Source organism: Salmo salar, chromosome 23, assembly GCF_965601325.2.
Source record: "Salmo salar chromosome 23, fSalSal1, whole genome shotgun sequence".
Taxonomy (NCBI): Eukaryota; Metazoa; Chordata; class Actinopteri; order Salmoniformes; family Salmonidae; genus Salmo; species Salmo salar.
In genome coordinates this window covers 1,252,536-1,273,332 of record NC_138313.1, presented here as the reverse complement: position 1 = coordinate 1,273,332, position 20,797 = coordinate 1,252,536, and the positions used below count along the sequence as shown (strand labels likewise).

The 20,797-nt window shown below is 42.3% G+C and overlaps 2 protein-coding genes across 4 annotated transcripts in view; both read left to right on the top strand.

Annotated features, from left to right (window-relative positions):
- Positions 1-7,642: 7,642 nt before the first annotated feature.
- Positions 7,643-13,408, top strand: LOC106583881 (cyclin-dependent kinase 5 activator 1). The gene is made up of 2 exons (XM_014168502.3): positions 7,643-8,396; positions 9,389-13,408. Exon 2 carries the CDS (start codon positions 9,508-9,510, stop codon positions 10,447-10,449), a length of 942 nt encoding a protein of 313 aa, XP_014023977.1. The 5' UTR covers positions 7,643-8,396; positions 9,389-9,507; the 3' UTR covers positions 10,450-13,408.
- Positions 13,409-14,667: 1,259 nt separating this feature from the next.
- Positions 14,668-20,797, top strand: part of LOC106583880 (vesicle-fusing ATPase) — a 50,507-nt gene continuing 44,377 nt past the window's right edge. For 2 of the 3 annotated variants that reach the window (XM_014168499.3, XM_014168500.3), the window contains exon 1: positions 14,668-14,901. In XM_014168499.3, coding sequence (XP_014023974.1) covers positions 14,890-14,901 — 12 coding nt within the window. In that variant the 5' untranslated portion in view covers positions 14,668-14,889. The remainder of the gene's footprint in view (positions 14,902-20,797) is intronic. The other variant, XM_014168501.3, reaches the window with a different exon arrangement.

The window sequence follows — 20,797 nt, the reverse complement described above, 5'->3', positions numbered from 1 at the left end:
GTCTACAGGCGGTAACCTTACAACTCAAATGCACAGTATTTTACTGTGCATTTGAGTTGTAAGGTTACCGCCTGTAGACGAAAAGCAATGAGTGAAGTCGGGAGAGGTGCATCTGCGACAGCCGAAAGTCGGACGCTGTTGTGGTTTTCCTACAGCCAGGCTCAGATCAACATGACAGTGTCAACGTTCCATTTTTTATACATTTTTTTATTTATAACGTCTAAGTAAACATGTTTCTTAACCCCAATATCAAATGGTGACCCGTCATTCAGGGCAGGTGGGGCGTTTAGTTTGAGCCCCACTTATTTTGCATGTTATTTTGGCATTCATATCAAATCTAATTTTATTGGTCACGTACACATGATTAGCAGATGTTATTGTGAGTGTAGCGAAATGCTTGTGCTTCTAGTTCCGACAGTGCAGTAATATCTAACAACTAATCGAACAATCCCACAACAACTACCAAATACACACAAATCTAAGTAAAGGGATGGAATAAGAATATACACTACCGTTCAAAAGTTTGGGGTCACTTAGAAATGTCCTTGTTTTTTAAAGAAAAGCTCATTTTTTGTCCATTAATAACATCAAATTGATCAGAAATACAGTGTAGACATTGTTAATGTTGTAAATGACTATTGTAGCAGGAAACAGCAGATTTTTTATGGAATACCTACATAGGCGTATCAGCAACCATCACTCCTGTGTTCCAATGGCACGTTGTGTTAGGTGAAAGACGGAAATATAGAGAAATGTACATGTAACTAAGTTGAAGATGTTTGTAAAGCATGATTACTATTCGTATTCAATGTTTTATTGACAGTTAGGAGAGGAACAAAATGCACTGTAAAACCATGAAACATGTGTCACGTTTATAACCTAAACATCAGTGTTTACATCTTAAACATTATGCATTTAGATTTGTCAATAAGTGTTCTCATCTTAAACACAGGCAAGAATGCAAAATTTAACACTTATTGTAAACACTTTTTCCAGGCAGTAGATTATAACTGAGAAATGTCAATTAGTAAAACATTGGTTATTAATTAGGTTTGAATTGTTAGTTAACTAACAGGAGAGAAACAACAACAGCAAACTTCTCAGGAGATGGAAAGATATTGTCAGTGTATGCGCTACTGGTGTTGAAGTCAGGTGCAGGAGAGCAGAGAGTTGTGATCAGGTGCACTCTTTATTTGAGCAGAAGCACAACAAACGAACGCAACAGCGTCAAACCTCCAGCCAAAAAGCAAAAGAGAAATGTGCAAAATAGCGTCACAAAACAAACGTAATAATCCAACCTCCCATGGGTTACACAAGAATACCCAGGAGGGAAATAACCAGCCTGGTGCGGCACACTGAACATGTAACAAAAACAATTCCACACAAGGACATGGGGGGAACAGAGGAATATATATATACAATGTGATTAGGGAATGTAAACCAGGTGTGCGGGGAACCTGACAAAACAAATGGAACAATGAAAAAGGGAGCGGCGATGGCTAGAAGGCCGGTGATGTCGACCGCCGAACGCCGCCCGAACAAGGAGAGGAGCCGACTTTGGTGGAAGTCGTGATAGTACCCCTCCCTTGACGCACGTCTCCAGCAGCACGCCGACACCGGCCTTGGGGACGACCCGGAGGGCGATCCGGCCGGAGACGGTGGAACTCCCGCAGCAGTTCAGGGTCCAACACGTCCGTCACCTGAACCCAGCACCTCTCCTCCGGACCGTACCCCTCCCACTCCACGAGGTACTGAAGGCCCCTCGCCCGACGCCTTGAATACAGGATGGAACACACGGAGTATGCCGGGGCCCCCTCGATGTCCAGAGGGGGCGGAGGAACCTCCCACACCTCAGACTCCTGGAGCAGACCGACCACCACCGGCCTGAGAAGAGACACATGGAACGAGGGGTTAATACAGTAATCGGGGGGAAGCTGTAACCTGTAACAACACCTCGTTCACACTCCTCAGGACTTTGAATGGCCCCACAAACCGTGGGCCCAGCTTCCGGCAGGGCAGGCGGAGGGGCAGGTTTTGGGTCGAGAGCCAGACCGGTTCGCACCGGGGCCTCACTGCGGTGATGGTCTGCGCCCACTTTCTGGTGCAACATGGCACGCTGAAGGTGGACATGGGCGGCGTCCCATGTTTCCTCCGCGCGCCGGAACCAGTCATCCACCGCAGGAGCCTCGATCTGACTCTGATGCCAAGGAGCCAGAACTGGCTGATACCCCAATACACACTTGAAGGGGGTGAGGTTAGTGGAGGAGAGGCGGAGCGAGTTCTGGGCCATCTCTGCCCAGGGCACGAACGCTGCCCACTCCCCCGGCCGGTCCTGGCAATAGGACCTCAGAAACCTACTGTCACGTCCTGACCAGTATAAGGGGTTATTTGTTATTGCAGTTTGGTCAGGACGTAGCAGGGGGTGTTTGTTTTATGTGGTTCGGGGTTTGTTGGGCTATGTTCCTATGTAAGAGGGGTGTTTGTTTAGAGTGTTCCGGGGTTTTTGGTCTATGTTCTATGTTAGTGTTTTTCTATGTTCAGTCTAGTCTTTCTATTTCTATGTTTAGGGTTTGTTGATTGACCTTCAATTGGAGGCAGCTGTTCCTCATTGCCTCTGATTGAAGATCCTATGTATAGGGATGTTTGTGCTATGGGGGTTTGTGGGTAGTTGTTTCCTGTTTTGTGTCTGTGCACCTGACAGGACTGTTTAGTGTCATTCGTTGTTTTGTATAAGTGATTTGTTTGTTTTTCCTTCTTTCGATTTAATAAAGAGGATGAGTATACACGTTCCCGCTGCACCTTGGTCCAATCCTTACAACAACCGTTACAGAACTACCCACATCCTGGTTTACTCTAAGTAAGGCTGACCGAGACCCCCAGACGTTCCATGAACGCCCTCCAGACCCTCGACGTGAACTGGGGACCCCGATCAGACACTATATCCTCAGGTACCCCGTAGTGCCGGAAGACGTGTGTAAACAAGGCCTCCACAGTCTGTAGGGCCGTAGGGATACCGGGCAAAGGGAGGAGACGACAGGACTTAGAAAAACGATCCACAACTACCAGGATCGCGGTGTAATCATGTGAGGGAGGAAGATAGGTCAGGAAATCTACCGACAGGTGCAACCATGGCCATTGTGGAACGGGTAAGGGTTGTAACTTACCTCTGTGCAGGTGCCAAGGAGCCTTGCACTGGGCGCACACCGAGCAGGAGGAAACATAAACCCTCACGTCCTTAGCCAAAGTGGGCCACCAGTACTTCCCACTAAGACACCGCACCGTCCGACCGATACCAGGATGACCAGAGGAGGATGACATGTGGGCCCAATAGATCAGCCGGTCGCGGACAGCAGACGGAACGTACAGACGCCCAGCTGGATACTGGAGGGGAGTGGGCTCTGTACGTAACTCCTGCTCAATGTCCGCGTCCAGCTCCCACACGACCAGCGCTACCAGGCAGGAGAACGGGAGTATGGGATTGTGATCCGTGAGCCGCTCCTCTGTGTCATACAGCCGGTAACGTCTGCCTTCTCATTTTGGGAACCTGGTCTGTAGGGCAGGGTAAACACAAAACGGGTAAAAGACATGGCCCACCTTGTCTGACGAGGATTCAGTCTCCTCGCTGCCCGGATGTATTCCAGGTTGTGGTGGTCAGTCCAGATGAGAAAAGGGTGTTTAGCCCCCTCAAGCCAATGTCTCCACGCCTTCAACGCTTTAACCACAGCCAACAACTCCCGGTCCCCCACATCATAGTTCCGCTCCGCCAGGCTGAACTTCTTCGAGAAGAAGGCACAGGGGCGGAGCTTCGGTGGCGTGCCCGAGACATGGGGGGAACATAGGAATATATATACACAATGTGATTAGAGAATGTAAACCAGGTGTGCGGGGAACAAGACAAAACAAATGGAACAATGAAAAATGGAGCGGCGATGGCTAGAAGGCCGTTGACATCGACCGCCGAACGCCGCCCGAACAAGGAGAGGAGCTGACTTCGGTGGAAGTCGTGACAGATATAGGCCAAATCAAAGATGCACTACATCTGGTTTTTGTAACCTTGATTATTTTGTGTTTTTGTTTTTTTTCACAGAGAGAAAAAAAACGGATTAACAATAAACCTGATTTATATGATCCTGGATTGAAAAATATGGTAGTAGTTTTGAAAAACTGAAAAATATCTAGTGAGTTTGAAAACCTTAACAATGTTGTTTATGATCATAACATAATCAACATCATCATAGTTGATAATGAACTGTGTTTGTATGAGATATATTGCTGTTTTTAAGAAGATCAAGCCTGTTTTGTCTTGTTTATTCCACAGAATAGAGCAATGTTTCCCAACCTTGGCCATCGAGTACCCCCAACAGAGCACATTTTTATTGTAAACCTGGTCAAGCACACATGATTCAATTCGTCAACTAACCATCAAACCCTCAATGAGGTGTGTCCAGGGCTACAACCAAAATGTGTACTGTTGGGGGTACTCGAGGACCAGGGTTGGGATACTTTATATTGTAAGACCCAAAAATGGATATGGTATAAAGTAAATTGGCTAGTATTCCTAGTGTTGATTTTTCAGTGTAACATTTCTAGTGTTGATTAAGGTGTTAAATTAACTCTAGAACTGTTAAATGAACATTCATTGGTGTAAAATAACCTGTGTTAGTGTTAATAACCAGTGTTAAACCAAAACCACGCCCATCATAATGACATTTCCCAGCAGTTTTTTTGAATTGTTTGTTTCAACATCTATGTTTTTGCATCTTCATTCATTGATTAATTACTTGTATCTTACTCAAATACAAATAACATAATTTGGTTTATTAATCCAATCTGTTACTTGGACTTGTTGTACCCTTCACTGAAATGGTTGTTCCACGAAGGTCCTATACATAGGGGCAGTACTCAGTGACATCACTTCCTGAAACAGGAGGTAAAAAAATATATAACATAGTTTCACAAAATTAACATTCAATGTATCAAAATATATGTTCATACACAGGGAATGTAATCAATATTTACAGTAATAAACATACACATACAATATTAAATCAGGATAAAAAAACACAATTTGGACATACTGAAACTATAAAAACGGTTTCAAGTCAAACTCCTCATTAATGCCAAGAGGCGACAATATATTGAGCCTGTGGATCCAGAAAGATTCCCTTTGAAGAAGTTTCCTCTCAATGTCCTCTCCCCTACGTGACATCTTGACCATTTCTATTCCAATGTATCTCAGAGAACTAATAGGATGCCCACATTGTACAAAATGAGCAGCAACCAGATTTTTTCTCTCACCTGTCCGTATAGTGCTGCGGTGCTCACTGATCCGTGTCTTAAGGCTTCTACGGGTTTTCCCTATGTAAGACAGACCACAAGGACATTTCAACGTGTAAATAACATTGGTGGACATGCAGGTAATAAGGCCCTTGATCTGAAATCTTTGTCCTGTGTAAGTGAAGCTGCATTGATATAAAAATAATTACTTTCACACTACTAGAAGAAAACAAAATTGGTTTTGCAAAAACAACAACAAGAACAACAACAAACAACAAATGGGGAACAATATACACAATAACAGAGCATAAAACATTGCACATTGCTGATGTCCATGTGGTCCCGTGTGGCTCAGTTGGTAGAGCATGGTGTTTGCAATGCCAGGGTTGTGGGTTTGATTCCCACAGGGGACCAGTATGGAAAAAAATGTATGAAATGTATGCATTCACTACTGTAAGTTGCTCTGGATAAGAGCGTCTGCTAAATGACTAAAATGTAAATGTCAGAATGGAAAAATTACAAGTGCTGTTTATGCTTACTCTGCATTCGTAACCAGGTGGGAATGTACCTGTTGTGAAGTCATAAATACCAGTTGGATGCATTCATGTGCTTTTGAACTTGTTGAGAAACACAGATTTGCTAATGGCCAACATCTGCTTAAACCGTGAACTAAAAGTACAGCTATCAAGCTTGTAAATAAATTATAGTATTCAAAAACCATATGAATAGATTGCTTTTTATAAATAATGCTTTGTTGTTGCATTTAACTGTCGAAAATGCTGTTATCGAGGTAATTTCCTTAGTAGGTGATGTCAGAGTGGAATAAGTGGGAGCTCAGGATGATGACGAGTTTCCCCCTAGTAATTACCAGTTCAAATGGAATTTTCCCAGTCATATGTGGTAACGTTCACTTCCCACTTGGCCAGGAATGCAGCATTTGTGTACAGTAGTAGATTATTCATGTTGCTAACACCCTCCACTGGGGGCATTAGCCTAGAGTATGTCACCTCATCTGAAACAAAACCCGAAATTACATTTTCTTTCACTGATGGCCAAGAATATCATTCTGAAAGCCATTCCCCTACTAAGCCACACCTCTAGTCTTCTGATCTGACCAGGTGGATTGTAGCTAGAGATGGGCACAAATTACAAATTACAATTATACCTCCAGTCTTCTGATCTGACCCTGTGGATCATAGCCAGGATTGGACATAAATTACTATTTCACTTACAAAATACAACTACAAAATACCCTAAAGACCAATGTATCGAAATAAAATACAAAATAATGATAAAAATAAAAATCTACCTTAGGTGAATGCATTGACACTCTGGATAAGAGCATCTGTTAAATTACCCAAATGTAAATGTATATGTGAAAACGAACAACTGCAAAGCACACTGGGCCTTGTTTCAGGGCAGAGCTCATTAGAGTAATACTCAGCATGCTTTGCAATCATTCATTATTACATAAACTGTACATTTTAATTTAGTTAATTTAGCAGACACTCTTATCACACCATAGTTCTATTAGCATTTTGATACCAATGTAGAGTGAAAGGGGGGCACACAACTGTGAACAACTATAAAGAAATAGTATAGAAAAGTATTTTGTATTTTGAAAATACACATTACAGCTTTCAAAAATATCTTGTTCCAAAATACACTGGACTGTTCTTCAGCCCAGTGAAATACAACATACAAAATACTCAGAAGTAATTCAAATACGTATTTCAAATCCATGTAACATAAATACTTCCCATCTCTGGTTGTAGATCAATAACCAAGCTTCAACAACCCAACCTGGCTCTGGCAATGGATTGTGAAGTGACCCAACTGCTTGCTCAAAATAACCCAACATGTGTTTTGTCCAATATTTACCCAAATTGAATTGTTTTTAAACCCAGCATTTATTTTGTCCATCACCCAACCATGCAGACACGTGTTAGAGGTAGCTGCACTATTGAACCCAAACATTATTCCAGAATTTAGCATGCATTGGAGAGATGAAAGGGAAAGGCTAATGGCCTGAATTATGCTGTATAGTGCTCTTTATTCTCTTGTAATGTGGACAATATCTAAATTATAATTTTGATTAAACACTCGATTTCAAGTGTAGGCTATTCAGCATTGTAAAAAAAACACTGTCCATCGGAGATGCACGATGCAGAATTTCACCATCAGATTCAGTTACAAATGCATGTTTATCTAAAAGATATACACCTACGGATAAATCTTGATCTGCCAATGGGGTTTGAGTTTACATGAGAGTATCCAACTAGTTTGTATGGCGTTGCTGTATTGGTTGTCAGTGGTTGTCAGTGGAGTGAAGGGCACCTCTGGATAACGGATTCAGCACCATGGACCGAGCACCCAGCGGTTGGCTACCCACACATCCACAGACAATACCATCTCTAGCGCTACGATTGCGAGAGCGACATAGCAGAAACAGCAGCCTACAGCGCGGACCAATAGAATGGCTGCATATCAGATTCACAGCCAACCCGAATATCTGCAGATGCCTGCATCAAAGCGTTGAGATTTATGCTGGTTTGCTTAAAGATAAGCCATCTATTTTTAGAATCTGTAGTATACATTTGATCGTTTTCTTTTCTATGTTTACATCTTCCTTTTATTCTTTCTCGACTTTCCCTACGGCGTGTTTGAGAGAGATACCCCCCTCTGTCTGCTTCGTCGCGTGGACTGAGATAACAGCCGTGCTATTGATTTTTTCTCTTCAATGGAATACATTTTTATTCTAATAGCGAGTGTTGGCAATACATTTCGCATCTGCTGTGTACCGGTATTACCCTCTATGAGAAAGACAATATTCCATTATTCTTAGCTGAAGATTGAGACACCACACATAGACACAACAAGAACCGGGAAACGTTCATTCGTAGAGCTTTCAGTTCCATAGCGCCTTGTATTGCTCCCCCCTCGATACCCCAGGACCGTGGACAGCGCTTGTGCCAGTGGCCGCAGCTCGGTGTGAAAAACAACTATTAGGCCTAACGGTTAATCACAATCATAACAAGATACTCAAGAATTTACTAAAAGTAAAGATTACAGGCCGTGATTCTGTATGGATTATACCAGAAGACTCTACTGATTTGAAGGTAAGACATGGTGGCGTTATGAGCAGTTGTTATTCTGCAGCTTGTGTCACCATCATTATCAAGTGATTTAATCAACATGCTATTAACAATACAGTATATTCGGTTTTTTAATCATTGCACTGTATTTGTCTTTATTGGGCACGATTAAGGAACCATTTTAAAATTAGAGTGCACATTTTTTGCTTGCATTTTTTTGGGGGCTTGCATTTCTTTATCTCCATGTCATGTGTCATCAATAAACAACATTTATCAATATCACAAATAAAAAATATGTAACATCAACAAATATAACATCTATATCTATATCAAAGCTGTATTGTGCTAAAGGGGATGGTGTTTTCATTCAAGGCTTCCATTTTGAAGTTAAGATGGATGCTTGCGCACATTTCTTTATCATGCTTCCATGGCCTTATCTCGCTTCTTATATAAAATTCATATTATCGATCTAATGTTTGGCCTGGTAAGATTAATTTTAATTTGCATTCGAAATTAGAGATATTGGACATAATTCATTTTATCAATGATATTAACATCACGATTGAAATGAATATTAAACAAATCCTTAAAACATATTTGTATAGTGAATGCTGCGAGATTTGGCCGTTATGAATTAACTGTCTAAGAGGTGTTATATAGCCCAAGGTCTATTCATTTATCTGTGACTAACAACAAAAAAACTTGCAGCTATGAATCTCCTATAAACATAGGCTATTTAATAAACGTGATAATTATTCATAGCCTAATTAACACACATATAAGGAACTGATTCATTCATTCAAACCAAGCTGTAAAGGAATTTGATCATAAAATACTTTACCCCAGCATTTTCCAAGATCCACAATTATTGTTTTAATAACCATTGGAAATGCATTCAGCAATCAATGTACAGCTTATCTTCAATACAATTTTCACCCAAATACCAAATGTTTACCATGCACAAAAAGCTGTAGCATACTACTTTGTAATGCACTTTCCCCTCTGTTTATTGACAGGTACCATTTCTCCACTCAGAGAACAAGAATCTTTGGTTCTTCCCGTTAAAACACTTTTGTCAGATCCCCCAGAGAAGAGAACCAACTCTCCCTCCATAACTCTCTCCCCCAGAGGAACCATGGGTACCGTACTGTCCCTCTCCCCCAGCTACCGGAAAGCAGCCCTGTTCGAAGATGGCCCGGACACTGTGGGCCACTACACGGCCGTCCAGAACAGCAAAAACTCCAAGGACGCCAAGAGCCTCAAGCGCCAGTCCCTCATCAGTGTGTTGCCATGGAAACGCATAGTGGCGGTATCGGCCAAAAGGAAAGGTTCCAAAAAGCTCCCACCAGACGACGGGCAGAAGTTCAGCACTGAGCACACCAGCACCAACAGCCAGAAGCTGAAGAAGTCCCAGTCCTGCGCCAACTTGTCCTCTTTCACCACGCAGGAACCCACCATAGCTGCCACCCTCCCCACCTCCAAGACCGTCTCCAACGTTTCTGCCACCGCTAAGAAGAACCCGCTGACTGGTTCCACGGGGGGCCAGGCAACGAACGCGGGCACGCCCAAGCGTGTGATTGTCCAGGCCTCCACCAGCGAGCTAATGCGTAGCCTGGGTGAGTTCCTGTGCCGGCGCTGCTATCGGCTGAAGCGTCTGTCGCCTACCGACCCGGTGCTGTGGCTGCGAAGCGTGGACCGCTCCCTCCTCCTCCAGGGCTGGCAGGACCAGGGCTTCATCACCCCAGCCAACGTGGTCTTCCTCTACATGCTGTGCCGTGATGTGGTCTCCTCCGAGGTGGTCAGCGAGCGGGAGCTGCAAGCCTCTCTGCTCACCTGCCTCTACCTGTCCTACTCCTACATGGGCAATGAGATCTCCTACCCGCTCAAGCCCTTCCTGGTCGAGGCTGAGAAGGAGGCCTTCTGGGACCGCTGCCTGGAAATCATCAACCGCATGAGTGGCAAGATGCTGCAGATCAACTCCGACCCACACTACTTCACCCAGGTGTTTGCCGACCTCAAAAACGAGAGCAAGAAGGAGGAAGAGAAGACAAGGTTGTTGATAGGCCTCGACCGATAAGAGGAACCATGGGAGAACGGTAAAGGGAGGAACAGGGGAGAAGTGGGACGGGTGGGATGTGGATAGGGTCAGGGTGGCACGCACGACTACAGAAAAAACAGGACTGTTGTCTGGTATTCCCATCTTGAATTAGGAGGAAATTGGTTTAACTGGAAGCCCATAATGACCAATCAGGAGGCTCTGGTGTCATATATCATGTTAACAATATTTGGGCATTATAGTACTTACAGGCAATCACACAGATACAATTACTGATAACCTTTATGTTGAGTCAACAGTAAAACACTGCCTTCAGGACATTTGATAACAGAGATGCAGCGTGGTCTGGGGCTGGACACATATTACATATTACTTCAATAGCAGCCAAACCTGACAAGATTACAATGATAGAAAATTATGACCCCTCATAAACCCCAAACAGGTAATCAAATGTCAATGACTTGAGTAAAAAGAAGAATGGCTGAGTAAAAGACAGATACATTTTATGTGTCCAGATTCAGAGTCAAGAGAATCACTTTAGGAACTTCAGAAGTTGTGAGGCTCCTGCATCCCTTTTCCCCCTCTGTAAGCTGCATTGGCATCCTCAATGACCCTAAATATTAACACAGACAGTGGAAACACCAGATAACTTCACTGTAGTAGTCTGCTCATGTACTGTACATACTTAGGGGGAAAAAAACTAATAAACTATAAGAGAGTCATCAAAGCAACCAAAAGCAAAGCTAAAGAGAGGATCCGTGTGGATTCAACAAGGCAATGTGGGGGTACAAGAAACATCATGATTCCACTACGCATGAGACCACGTCCCATGTCATCATGTGTCCACTCAGGACATCACGTCTTTACACGTCTTGATTTCCTAATGTCCCCCACACAATTGCCAATGCCCCCTACCTCACCACCAACAATAGCCCTGCCCAAGTCTATCCCCACAACATTGCACTTCTTCCCACAACAAGCATGCCTGGTTTTATTTCACCATTTACAGATAAGAGGGTAACATTGCCAAACCTCATCACCCATCAAAGTCCTGATTTGTGTTTTGGTATGGAGAGGAGGCTAGTCCTCGTCAAAGAAAGTGATATGGAATGCCAGTAGAACATACTGCTGAGTTGATTGACTTCCATTGCACTGAAACAACACTAGTTGAGAACTACAGGAGACTATTATTGTGGCACTTCATATGATGTGTCCACCTCCTTGGTTTCCATTGAGGACAGAACAAAATGGATTCTCCATTCAGTCATCTCATAAAGAGACTCTTTCCTCCCCACTGATGGTTATTTATGTAACGACTTGTGTTGACATGCATGTGTGCTTCTATGGGTTCCTAGCATGCAGCTTTGTGTTCGCACACCACGACAAAGTCCTAAATGGCGCCTTATTTCCTATGTAATGGGCTGCTATGGCCAAAAGTAGTGCACTACATAGGGAATAGGATGCCATTTTAGACATACCCCACATGATTTTAGACAGAGCAGTATGCTGCAATGCTGCCCTTACCTTAAATAATTATGAAATCATGATTACTGATTAAGTCTTCGTTTTGATGAAATCCCACCTCCTGCAAGGTTGTGCCATATCGCTCTGAAGATTATGATTTATAAAAACAACAAGGCATGTCTTGGATCATCATGCAGAACAAGAAAGACTTCGTCATGCAATCATCCTATACATTTCATTAATTATTATTATATTATTGTGTATGTATGTTGGAGATGACAGAGCCAGTGACTTGTGTTCTACCAATGGCAACATGTAACAAGAGAAATATGAATTATCTGTCCATTTCAGAATCTCCACTGACTTGGCTACGTAGCGCTCAATTGTAACTGCCATTGATATTATCAGCAGTCTCAAACCTCATGAAAAATATGCATATGAAAATTAGATTGCAGAGCCTGCATACACGTTCTTCCTGTATGATGTGTTTGGGATGGATTGAACAGTAGATAGCTGATGTATAACTTTCAGATAAAATTGGAATTATAATTATCAAGACATTTTCTTTGCAGTTGAACTGAGTTCGGTGGTATGGGTTCACTGCATATTCTCATACAATACAGTTACACTTCCATGTGCTTGAAATAGTTACTGAAAAGAAAAGAAAAAAAATTCACTGAGGGTTTGCTGCTTCCAAATTGATGCTAGTAAGTGAAAATTTCAATATTGCCCTCTTTTCATTGCTATTAATGTTTATAGCTCCAACCACATTTGAATGTGTGTAATTATTATCTTTACAATTTCAGATAGTTACAGTAAATGGTAAAATATTGACATCTGGAAATTTTGCAAACTCTATCTATAGGCCTTCCATGAAAATGCACATGTGTAAACTGGCCAATAATACTGATGAGTAGAAATGTAGTGCAAATGACAAGCAGTGAAAGTTCTATACTTGGACTTTTATATTGTGTAAAGCAACAGAGATAGTGACTGCCAGGTGGAGTTTCCACCATTTTGTTTTCACCTATTCAGTCCATTCAACTCAGCAAGGGCAAGTCGCAAAGAACAGAGGGAAGGAAACAAATGTTTGGAATGGATCCCCCAGACAGTTTGGAATGGAACACCCAGCCTGTTTGGAATGGAAAACTCAGCCTGTTTGGAATGGAACACAGCCTGGGACTCTATGGAACTTTATGGAGAGGGGTGAGGTTCACCTTGCATCCTACCTTGACTAAGTCATAACTATGTGCCATGTTTTCACTTGCAACACAAACAAGACAACACGTTTGTACAATACAAAGTTAATGGGGTTATTAAATGTTTTCCCCTTTTAATTTGTGAATCATATTGTGTGCAACTTTGTTGAACAACTCATTTCAAAATAGTGTTATTAGAGTGAAGATGAGGCAATCTGTGACTAATGTATGTGGATGTGTGACTATGTATGTGAGTGAGAAGAATTTCATCAACTGTTACATTAATTAACTTTATATAAAAAATACATTTGCAAGTCTTTATTAAATGTTCATTTTCATGTAAGATCGTGTGAATGAATGTTGAACATTGAGGAATGTTGAACATTGAACATTAGACAGAAAGGCTTGGTGGAATTTTCACTGTATTGGATACACCAATCCTGTCCCAGGGACCACACACTATAAAACTATATTGCAGACAGGCCAAATACTTTCCACCTCCTAGCCATATAAAGCATTGTATAAACAATATGAGGGGAAAAATCTTACCTTCATCTGTAGGCCATGGAAGCCATCCCTGTAAAAAAATAAAAATAACCTAACTTCCCATGAGCCTGCACTACCCAGTCTAGCCACAACGAGGCAGTAGAGAGTTGTGGCCCATCAGCAGGAATGCTGAGCAACCTGTAGCTTGGAGATCTGAGAGGATAGATACTGTATCTAAGTACCGTCATGGAAATAGCTTCACCTTTCCCTATGATTGGCTGGGTGGAATGTTGGATAAGAGAGGATTAGGTTGCTTAATATGTCTGCCAAACTATAGCCATGTCTGCTGTGAGACTGCTGAGGTAGCCTCTACTATCCATGGCAGGCTGACTTGAGACGATTACATTGCAGTCGAACTGCGGAGAATCACAGGTCTACAAATCACCTTGCCTTCCTAACGACGACTTACTATGTGATTAAGATTAGCAATTTTGTGCCTTGTCTCGGTTAAAGGGAACCCCCTTTAAAAACACTGGGTGCGCATTGCCTTGCTCAAACGCTAATCTGCAGCGGGGTGGGCAACTGCAGTGCGGAATGGCCTTCTCTGAAGTGGTGGAGGGGTTAGGAGGAACTGTCCACGGTTGGTGGGGCTGAACGAGCAGCTAGCTGTTTGTAAGTGTGAGGGCCGTTTGTAAGTGTGAGGGCCGCTGTCCCTGGTCCTGACCAATGTAGAGGCGCTGTCTGCAGTGCTCAAAGGAGCGCCTTCGCAAGATACCACACATCCAGCACAGTTTAGAATCTAGATTCTAGCTGCTTATTCAAAATTGCAGATCACGATGTCAATCTATGAACTCCAATAGTTACATTGTGTGCGTAATTGGTTAGCCCATACTATTTACTGGTAAGCTAGGCTACATACAATGTGGCGTTTAGGTCATAGCTTGGTTTAACAAAATAATTGTATTGAGAATACTCAATATTACACAGAGAATAGGCTACATGGATAAGAGTGTGTGAGAGTGGGAGGGGGGACATTCCATAAGATTACCAGCCTATCCATCAATCGTGCAACGTGAGGGACGTGCATTGCACGAGATCATTGACGAGGAAGAAGAAGAACGTTCATCGAGGGCTTCCTCTGAATTCGGCCAATCAAAATCGAATGCGTTGTACTCGTCAGTCGTGCAGTGTGTGTAGCGTTGGTTCCTCCTGCGTAGCTAAATAGGTAGGATACAGTCCTACTGTCAGTGCTTCCGACTGCCGTATGAATTACCATTCAGAGCTGCACCTCTGAACATCACCAAACGCGAATATGGCGGCCCGGGTAAGATATTTTCTCGTTTGTTCAATATCTCCTTGTCAAAATTAACATTTTATTTCATTGTAAATATTGTACAATGCCGAGTGCGACGTATGGTTTACAGGCAAGAATTTAGCTGCAGCAACATCGTACCTGAATGTCAAATTCGACGTCGGCTCAGCTATTTCGATGCAGAATGTTTTTTACGCCCTGGCATTCAGTTTGATAGGCTCCCGCACAACCTTTTTTTTACGGGTCGCAGAAACAATTTATCTGTCTTGTATAATCAGCCTACAGTCAGAGCTAGGAAGCTACCGGCCTCTACAGCTAGCCACTGCATTAGCTGAGTGAATCGGTTAAAGATAATCCTGGATTTTACATGCCCTTTAGCCGACAGAATGCTTAAAAGGGCAATTGAAACATTTTATAGGATATCTGTGCAAAAAGTGCTTGTAATAATTTTGTGAAAAGCATATCACAGCAGCGCACACATGCGTCCTTGTCCATAGCACGACCTCGACCTCGCGGGTGTCTTTTTATTAGGTTGTATAGTTTATGGCAGTTTTGGGAGTCCAGAATATAATCTGTGCTTTCTTGTATTGAAAAGCTATTTTTGCGCTATATAGATCTTGGTTGGGCAACCCCCTTTTGGATGCCCATGGATCAATTTCAAAAAACAAAAACAAATATTTTGGGGGGAATTCAGTCAGGGTCAATTTACTGTTGAGAGTTAGAATGGTAGAACAAACAATTGCAGGAAATTAACTCTAAAACTAAAAAGCCCCCCCAAAAAATCACTTATGGCCACCAAATTTCTTTGAAGCCTAAATTTCATCAATGTTGTCCAGCCACAATCTATAGCAGGGGTAAGCAACCCTGTTCCTGGAGTGCCGCAGGTATATATGCTACGCTCAACTTGAACAGACAACATCTTTCTGCTGCATTATGTAGGTTAGCTATGACCTGCCTGGCCTGCTGATAGAGACTGGTGCCACTGTGCTGCCAAATTGCTTTTGGAAATACCGTATATCTCTGGATTATAATCACAGGATGGAGCACCATTTAGAGCTGGTCGACTGTCAACTTATGCAACGCACCTTGGCATGTAGGCCCATCACTAATGCTGATTGAAGCTCTTCTCCTGTCTCTCCCAGTTTAAAACCATTACATGATGTGGAGATTTAAGCTTGCCCATAGAATTTACATAGCTCCAGGCAAAATTGTAATATAGGTGGGGCATAATAGCATGAGATTTTCAAATCAAAGCCTATTCCATTGGTTGATGTTGTTGCACACCTGCATTATTCAAACTTGTATCAGAAGACACTATTGGCAATACCCCTCTGTGGTTTGAGAATAAGGACTGAAAATGGAAACCACAAGGATCACCTTTCCATTCTCAGTGAATTCTTTGTTGAAAGATAGGCCTATCTACAACAAGACAGCTTTGATTTGTCAGCAGGGTTTGCATCCAGCCAGGGCACCTTTGGCACACAGACATGACCAGAGGCGCAATTTGTGAAAGTCTGACTAGAGCTGTTGTGTTATTTAAAAAAATCTCCACCAGAGGTGTCTATCACAAATTCCAGGACACTGCTGAGTTACATGACAAGGCATTTTTGGGTGAACCAAATATTTTCCCCTATAGTGCTCTAGTATAATGGCCCCAATGGAATTACAAGACAGTATTGAATATGCAATCTTTACACTATGAAAATAACCGAAATGTCATTCTTTAAGATAGTATTCTACTCCTTGCCATTAAGTGTCAAGGCAATGATTAGTTTTTGTACATAAGTGTACCGGATTCAGAAGTTTGTTTCAGGCGATAGACTTGTTAATTTGTTATAATTTCAGTCGACAGACTTGTTTATTTGTTATCATTTCAGTCGACGTACTTGCATTACAGGCATTGAGACGCTTTGAAATCTATGCCTGAGCGAGAGGGAGAATGTGCATCTCTGTACCGAGCCAAGGCATCTGATGATACATTTTTAGTCATTCACAAGGTATGTGTCCACTGGCATTGGTCTCCCTCCTTCCCTCGCCCTTGCAGAGTGCACTGCATATTGTTGCTGGGCCTAGAGTGTCAGAGCTGCTGAGAGGGACATAGATGGTATCACAGCACACAGTGGACATTTTACAACAGAGTGAAATAGCCTACATGAATACTCCTTTCTAAATTCCCTTACTAAGAGGAAAACATAGGAAAGGACACGGATTCACTATGAACAGTAGACCTAGAGAACTCTCATGAGGACCGCCACAGGGAAGGAAGACCCAGAGTTACCTCTGCTGCAGACGATAAGTTCATTAGAGTTACCAGCCTCAGAAATTGCAGCCCAAATAAATGCTTCACAGAGTTCAAGTAACATACACATCTCAACATCAACTGGTCAGAGGAGATTACATGAATCAGGACTTCATGGTCGAATTGCTGCAAAGAAACCACTAATAAAGGACACCAATAATAAGAAGAGACTTGCTTGGGCCAAGAAACACTAGCAATGGACATTAGACCGGTGGAAATCTGTCATCAGACCGTCTGATGAGTCCAAATTTGAGATTTTTAGTTACAACCGCCGTGTCTTTGTGAGACGCAGAGTAAGTAAATGGATGATCTCTGCATGTGTGGTTCCCACCGTGAAGCACAGAGGAGGAGGTATGATGGTGTGGGGGTGCTTTGCTGGTGACACTGTCAGTGATTTATTTAGAATTCAAGGCACACTTAACCGGCATGGCTAACCCAGCATTCTGCAGCGATATGCCATCCCATCTGGTTTGCGCTTAGTGGGACTATCACATGTTTTTCAACAGGACAATGACCCAACACACCTCCAGGCTGTGTAAGGGCTATTTGACCAAGAAGGAGAGTGATGGAGTGCTGCATCAGATGACCTGGCCTCTACAATCACCCAACCTCAACCCAATTGAGATGGTTTGGGATGAGTTGGATCTCAGAGTGAAGGAAAATCAGCCAAGTGCTCAGTATACATGGGAACTCCTTCAAGACTGTTTGAAAAGTGTTCCTCATGAAGCAGGTTGAGAGAATGCCGAGTGTGCAAAGCTGTCATCAAGGCAAAGGGTGGCTACTTTGAAGAATCTAAAATCTATTTTGATTTGTTTAACACATTTGCTTACTACATCATTCCATATGTATTATTATGTAGTTTTGATGTCTTCACTATTATTATACAATGTAGAACATAATTTAAAAAAAATAATAACCATTGAATGAGTAGGTGTGCCCAAACTTTTGACTGGTACTGTATGTGTGGTCATCTATGGCCTTGTAGTAATGTCTAAATGGGCATCTCTTATATGGCCGGTGGTGTAGGAGAATCTACATCCTATGTTGACATCCGATCCTCTTTATTTATGTTAACATATTATGTTATGTTTATGTAACGTACAACTTGTAAATAAACAAACACAACAGTGCAGCGGAAAGATTACTCAGCAAAATCTTTGTTCTGTGCAAGATGGAATGGAATGGGGAGGTTTTCAACATGACAAGAATCAGGATTTAAGATTGTTCGCGGGAGTGTGACAGGATACGAGAAAATTACAGATTGAATTAGATAGCATTCTCCCTCCTGTGAATCTCTACACATCCTCTACAACCGATAACCACCCCAAACTATGACTCCCACAAACTGCAACTAAACTACTAGCAGTAAACTAAACGACCTTACACAACCACTTTCTGTCCATAACTGTCCCTGCCTCCAACAGTGCATACAGGTCTTCATAAGGATGTCATAATAATGTCATAACTGCACTGGTAGTATGGACTGGCACAATTAGAACATGACAGAGGAGACTGGTGGGTGGAGATATAGGAGGACAAGCTCGTTGCAATGGCTGAAATGGAATTAATTGAAAGGTATCAAACACAGAGTTTCCATTTATTCCATTCCAGCCACCACTGGACCAGAACACTTATAGCCAGACCCAGACTGAAGTGTATTGAGACTGTGATGAAGCGCTGAGCGATTAACCAAGACTTTATTTTTTGGGATATTAAACAACTAATTGACCGACGTCGGTCCAATTACTTGAATTCCATTTAGTTCAGCCCAGCACGCCATTTCTCTAGAGAGAAGTCAAATACTTCACGAGAGAAAGGGCTGAAGGGAGTTGTAGTTTTCATTAACCTTTTACTGCAGTGGGCTAAATCAGGGTAACACAGAGTGTTTCTTGGTAGTCTTAAATAAATCTACTCTGAAACAAAAGTATACAGCTCACACACATGGTTATGGGCTTAAAAAAAAGAAGGCACCTGTACCATGTCAGATATAGAGTTGAAATGTATTACATTTTGTGTTTGTATCCCAATATTACACTTTATATACAGTACATCACAGAATACTGACTTATAGCAAAACTGTTTGACATAGAAACACTGGATTTTCAGCAGGTTTAAAAAATATATGTTTATTAATTATGAAAAATAGGTAATTTCACTGCAGGAAAGGGATATGCAAAATTCAACCTAGTTCAGAGCAGAAACATGGTAATTAACAACAATGACCATAATCAATTGCGCCTGAATTTTCCAGCTTGGACAGAGATGGTCCGTGTTGGAGAGGATCAAAACCGTAATGTATCATGGGTAAATTGGGACTGACTGATCTACAAATAATAATGAGTAGTTATTTTTGATGCAAGGTCCTTTGTAGCTCAGTCAGTCGGCAGTCACCTGCCATGTCGGCTGCAATGTCGGCTGCAAGCCAATGGAAACACTTTTACACCTGCAATGTTACTGCAGTGATCCACTATATGGATAGCCACACTAGCTTCACCCTCATGTCGGTGCTAGCAAGCTAGCAAGCAGGCAAGGTAGTGCTAGGTATCAACAGCCAATCCAGTAGGGGCTGGAAACTATAGTGAGCCTCGATTGGTCAACAGCAACGCGATGTCGAGGAGTACGCAACAAAAGTTCAGCTTTTCCCAACTTTGGTCCCGCCCTATTTATGCTCCCTCGCCATGCTTGTATCGCCCAACGGTTCCTGCCCACTTGGCTTCCCTACATTGAAAATTAATGGGGTTTCGTTATTTCAACGCCCACAACGTGCTAGGTGGATTTCTGCCATTAGGTTTGAGGAAGATCGAGAGCTACCAGTACCTAGCTCGCCAATCAATTCTGAAAGTACACTACATGCATTTTTTCATGTGTTCCATCGCAGACTGTCATAAACATAAAACTCCCGGCTACTATCCAATAAAAGCCATATTGACATTATCCCACCCCTGGTTAGCCACTATTGGCGATTCTTCAAATAGCCACCCTTTGCCTTTTATTTATTTATTTATTTATTTATTTCACCTTTATTTAACCAGGTAGGCAAATTGAGAACAAGTTCTCATTTACAATTGCGACCTGGCCAAGATAAAGCCTTGATGACAACTTTGCACACTGTTGGCATTCTCTCAACCAGCTTTACCTGGAATGCTTTTCCAACAGTCTTGAAGGAGTTTCCACATATACTGAGCACTTGTTGGCTGCTTTTCCTTCACTCTGCGGTCCGAATCATCCCAAACCATCTCAATTGGGTTGAGGTCGGGGGATTGTGGAGGCCAGGGGCCGGATTCACAAAACCTTCTTAAGAAGGAATTTCTACTTAACTGCCATTTTTTCTTAAACTGTAGACTTAAGAAGAAAGTTAAGCAAAGTTGTTATTCCTCAATAAAGTTATTGGAAATGTTCTTAAGGTTTTTCCTAAGTTTCTTCCTAAGAAAAAAGTTAAGAAGAAATGGGATTCTTGAAAATAATGCTTTAGGATTTCTTCTTGGAAATGTACTTAACTTTAGGACAGCTAAACCCTTGTTTTGAGACAAATTAATACTTTTGTAATCATGAACGTTTTCTTGCGCCACAGACACAGTTGGCTACCGGATATTTAAATACAGCAAGAAT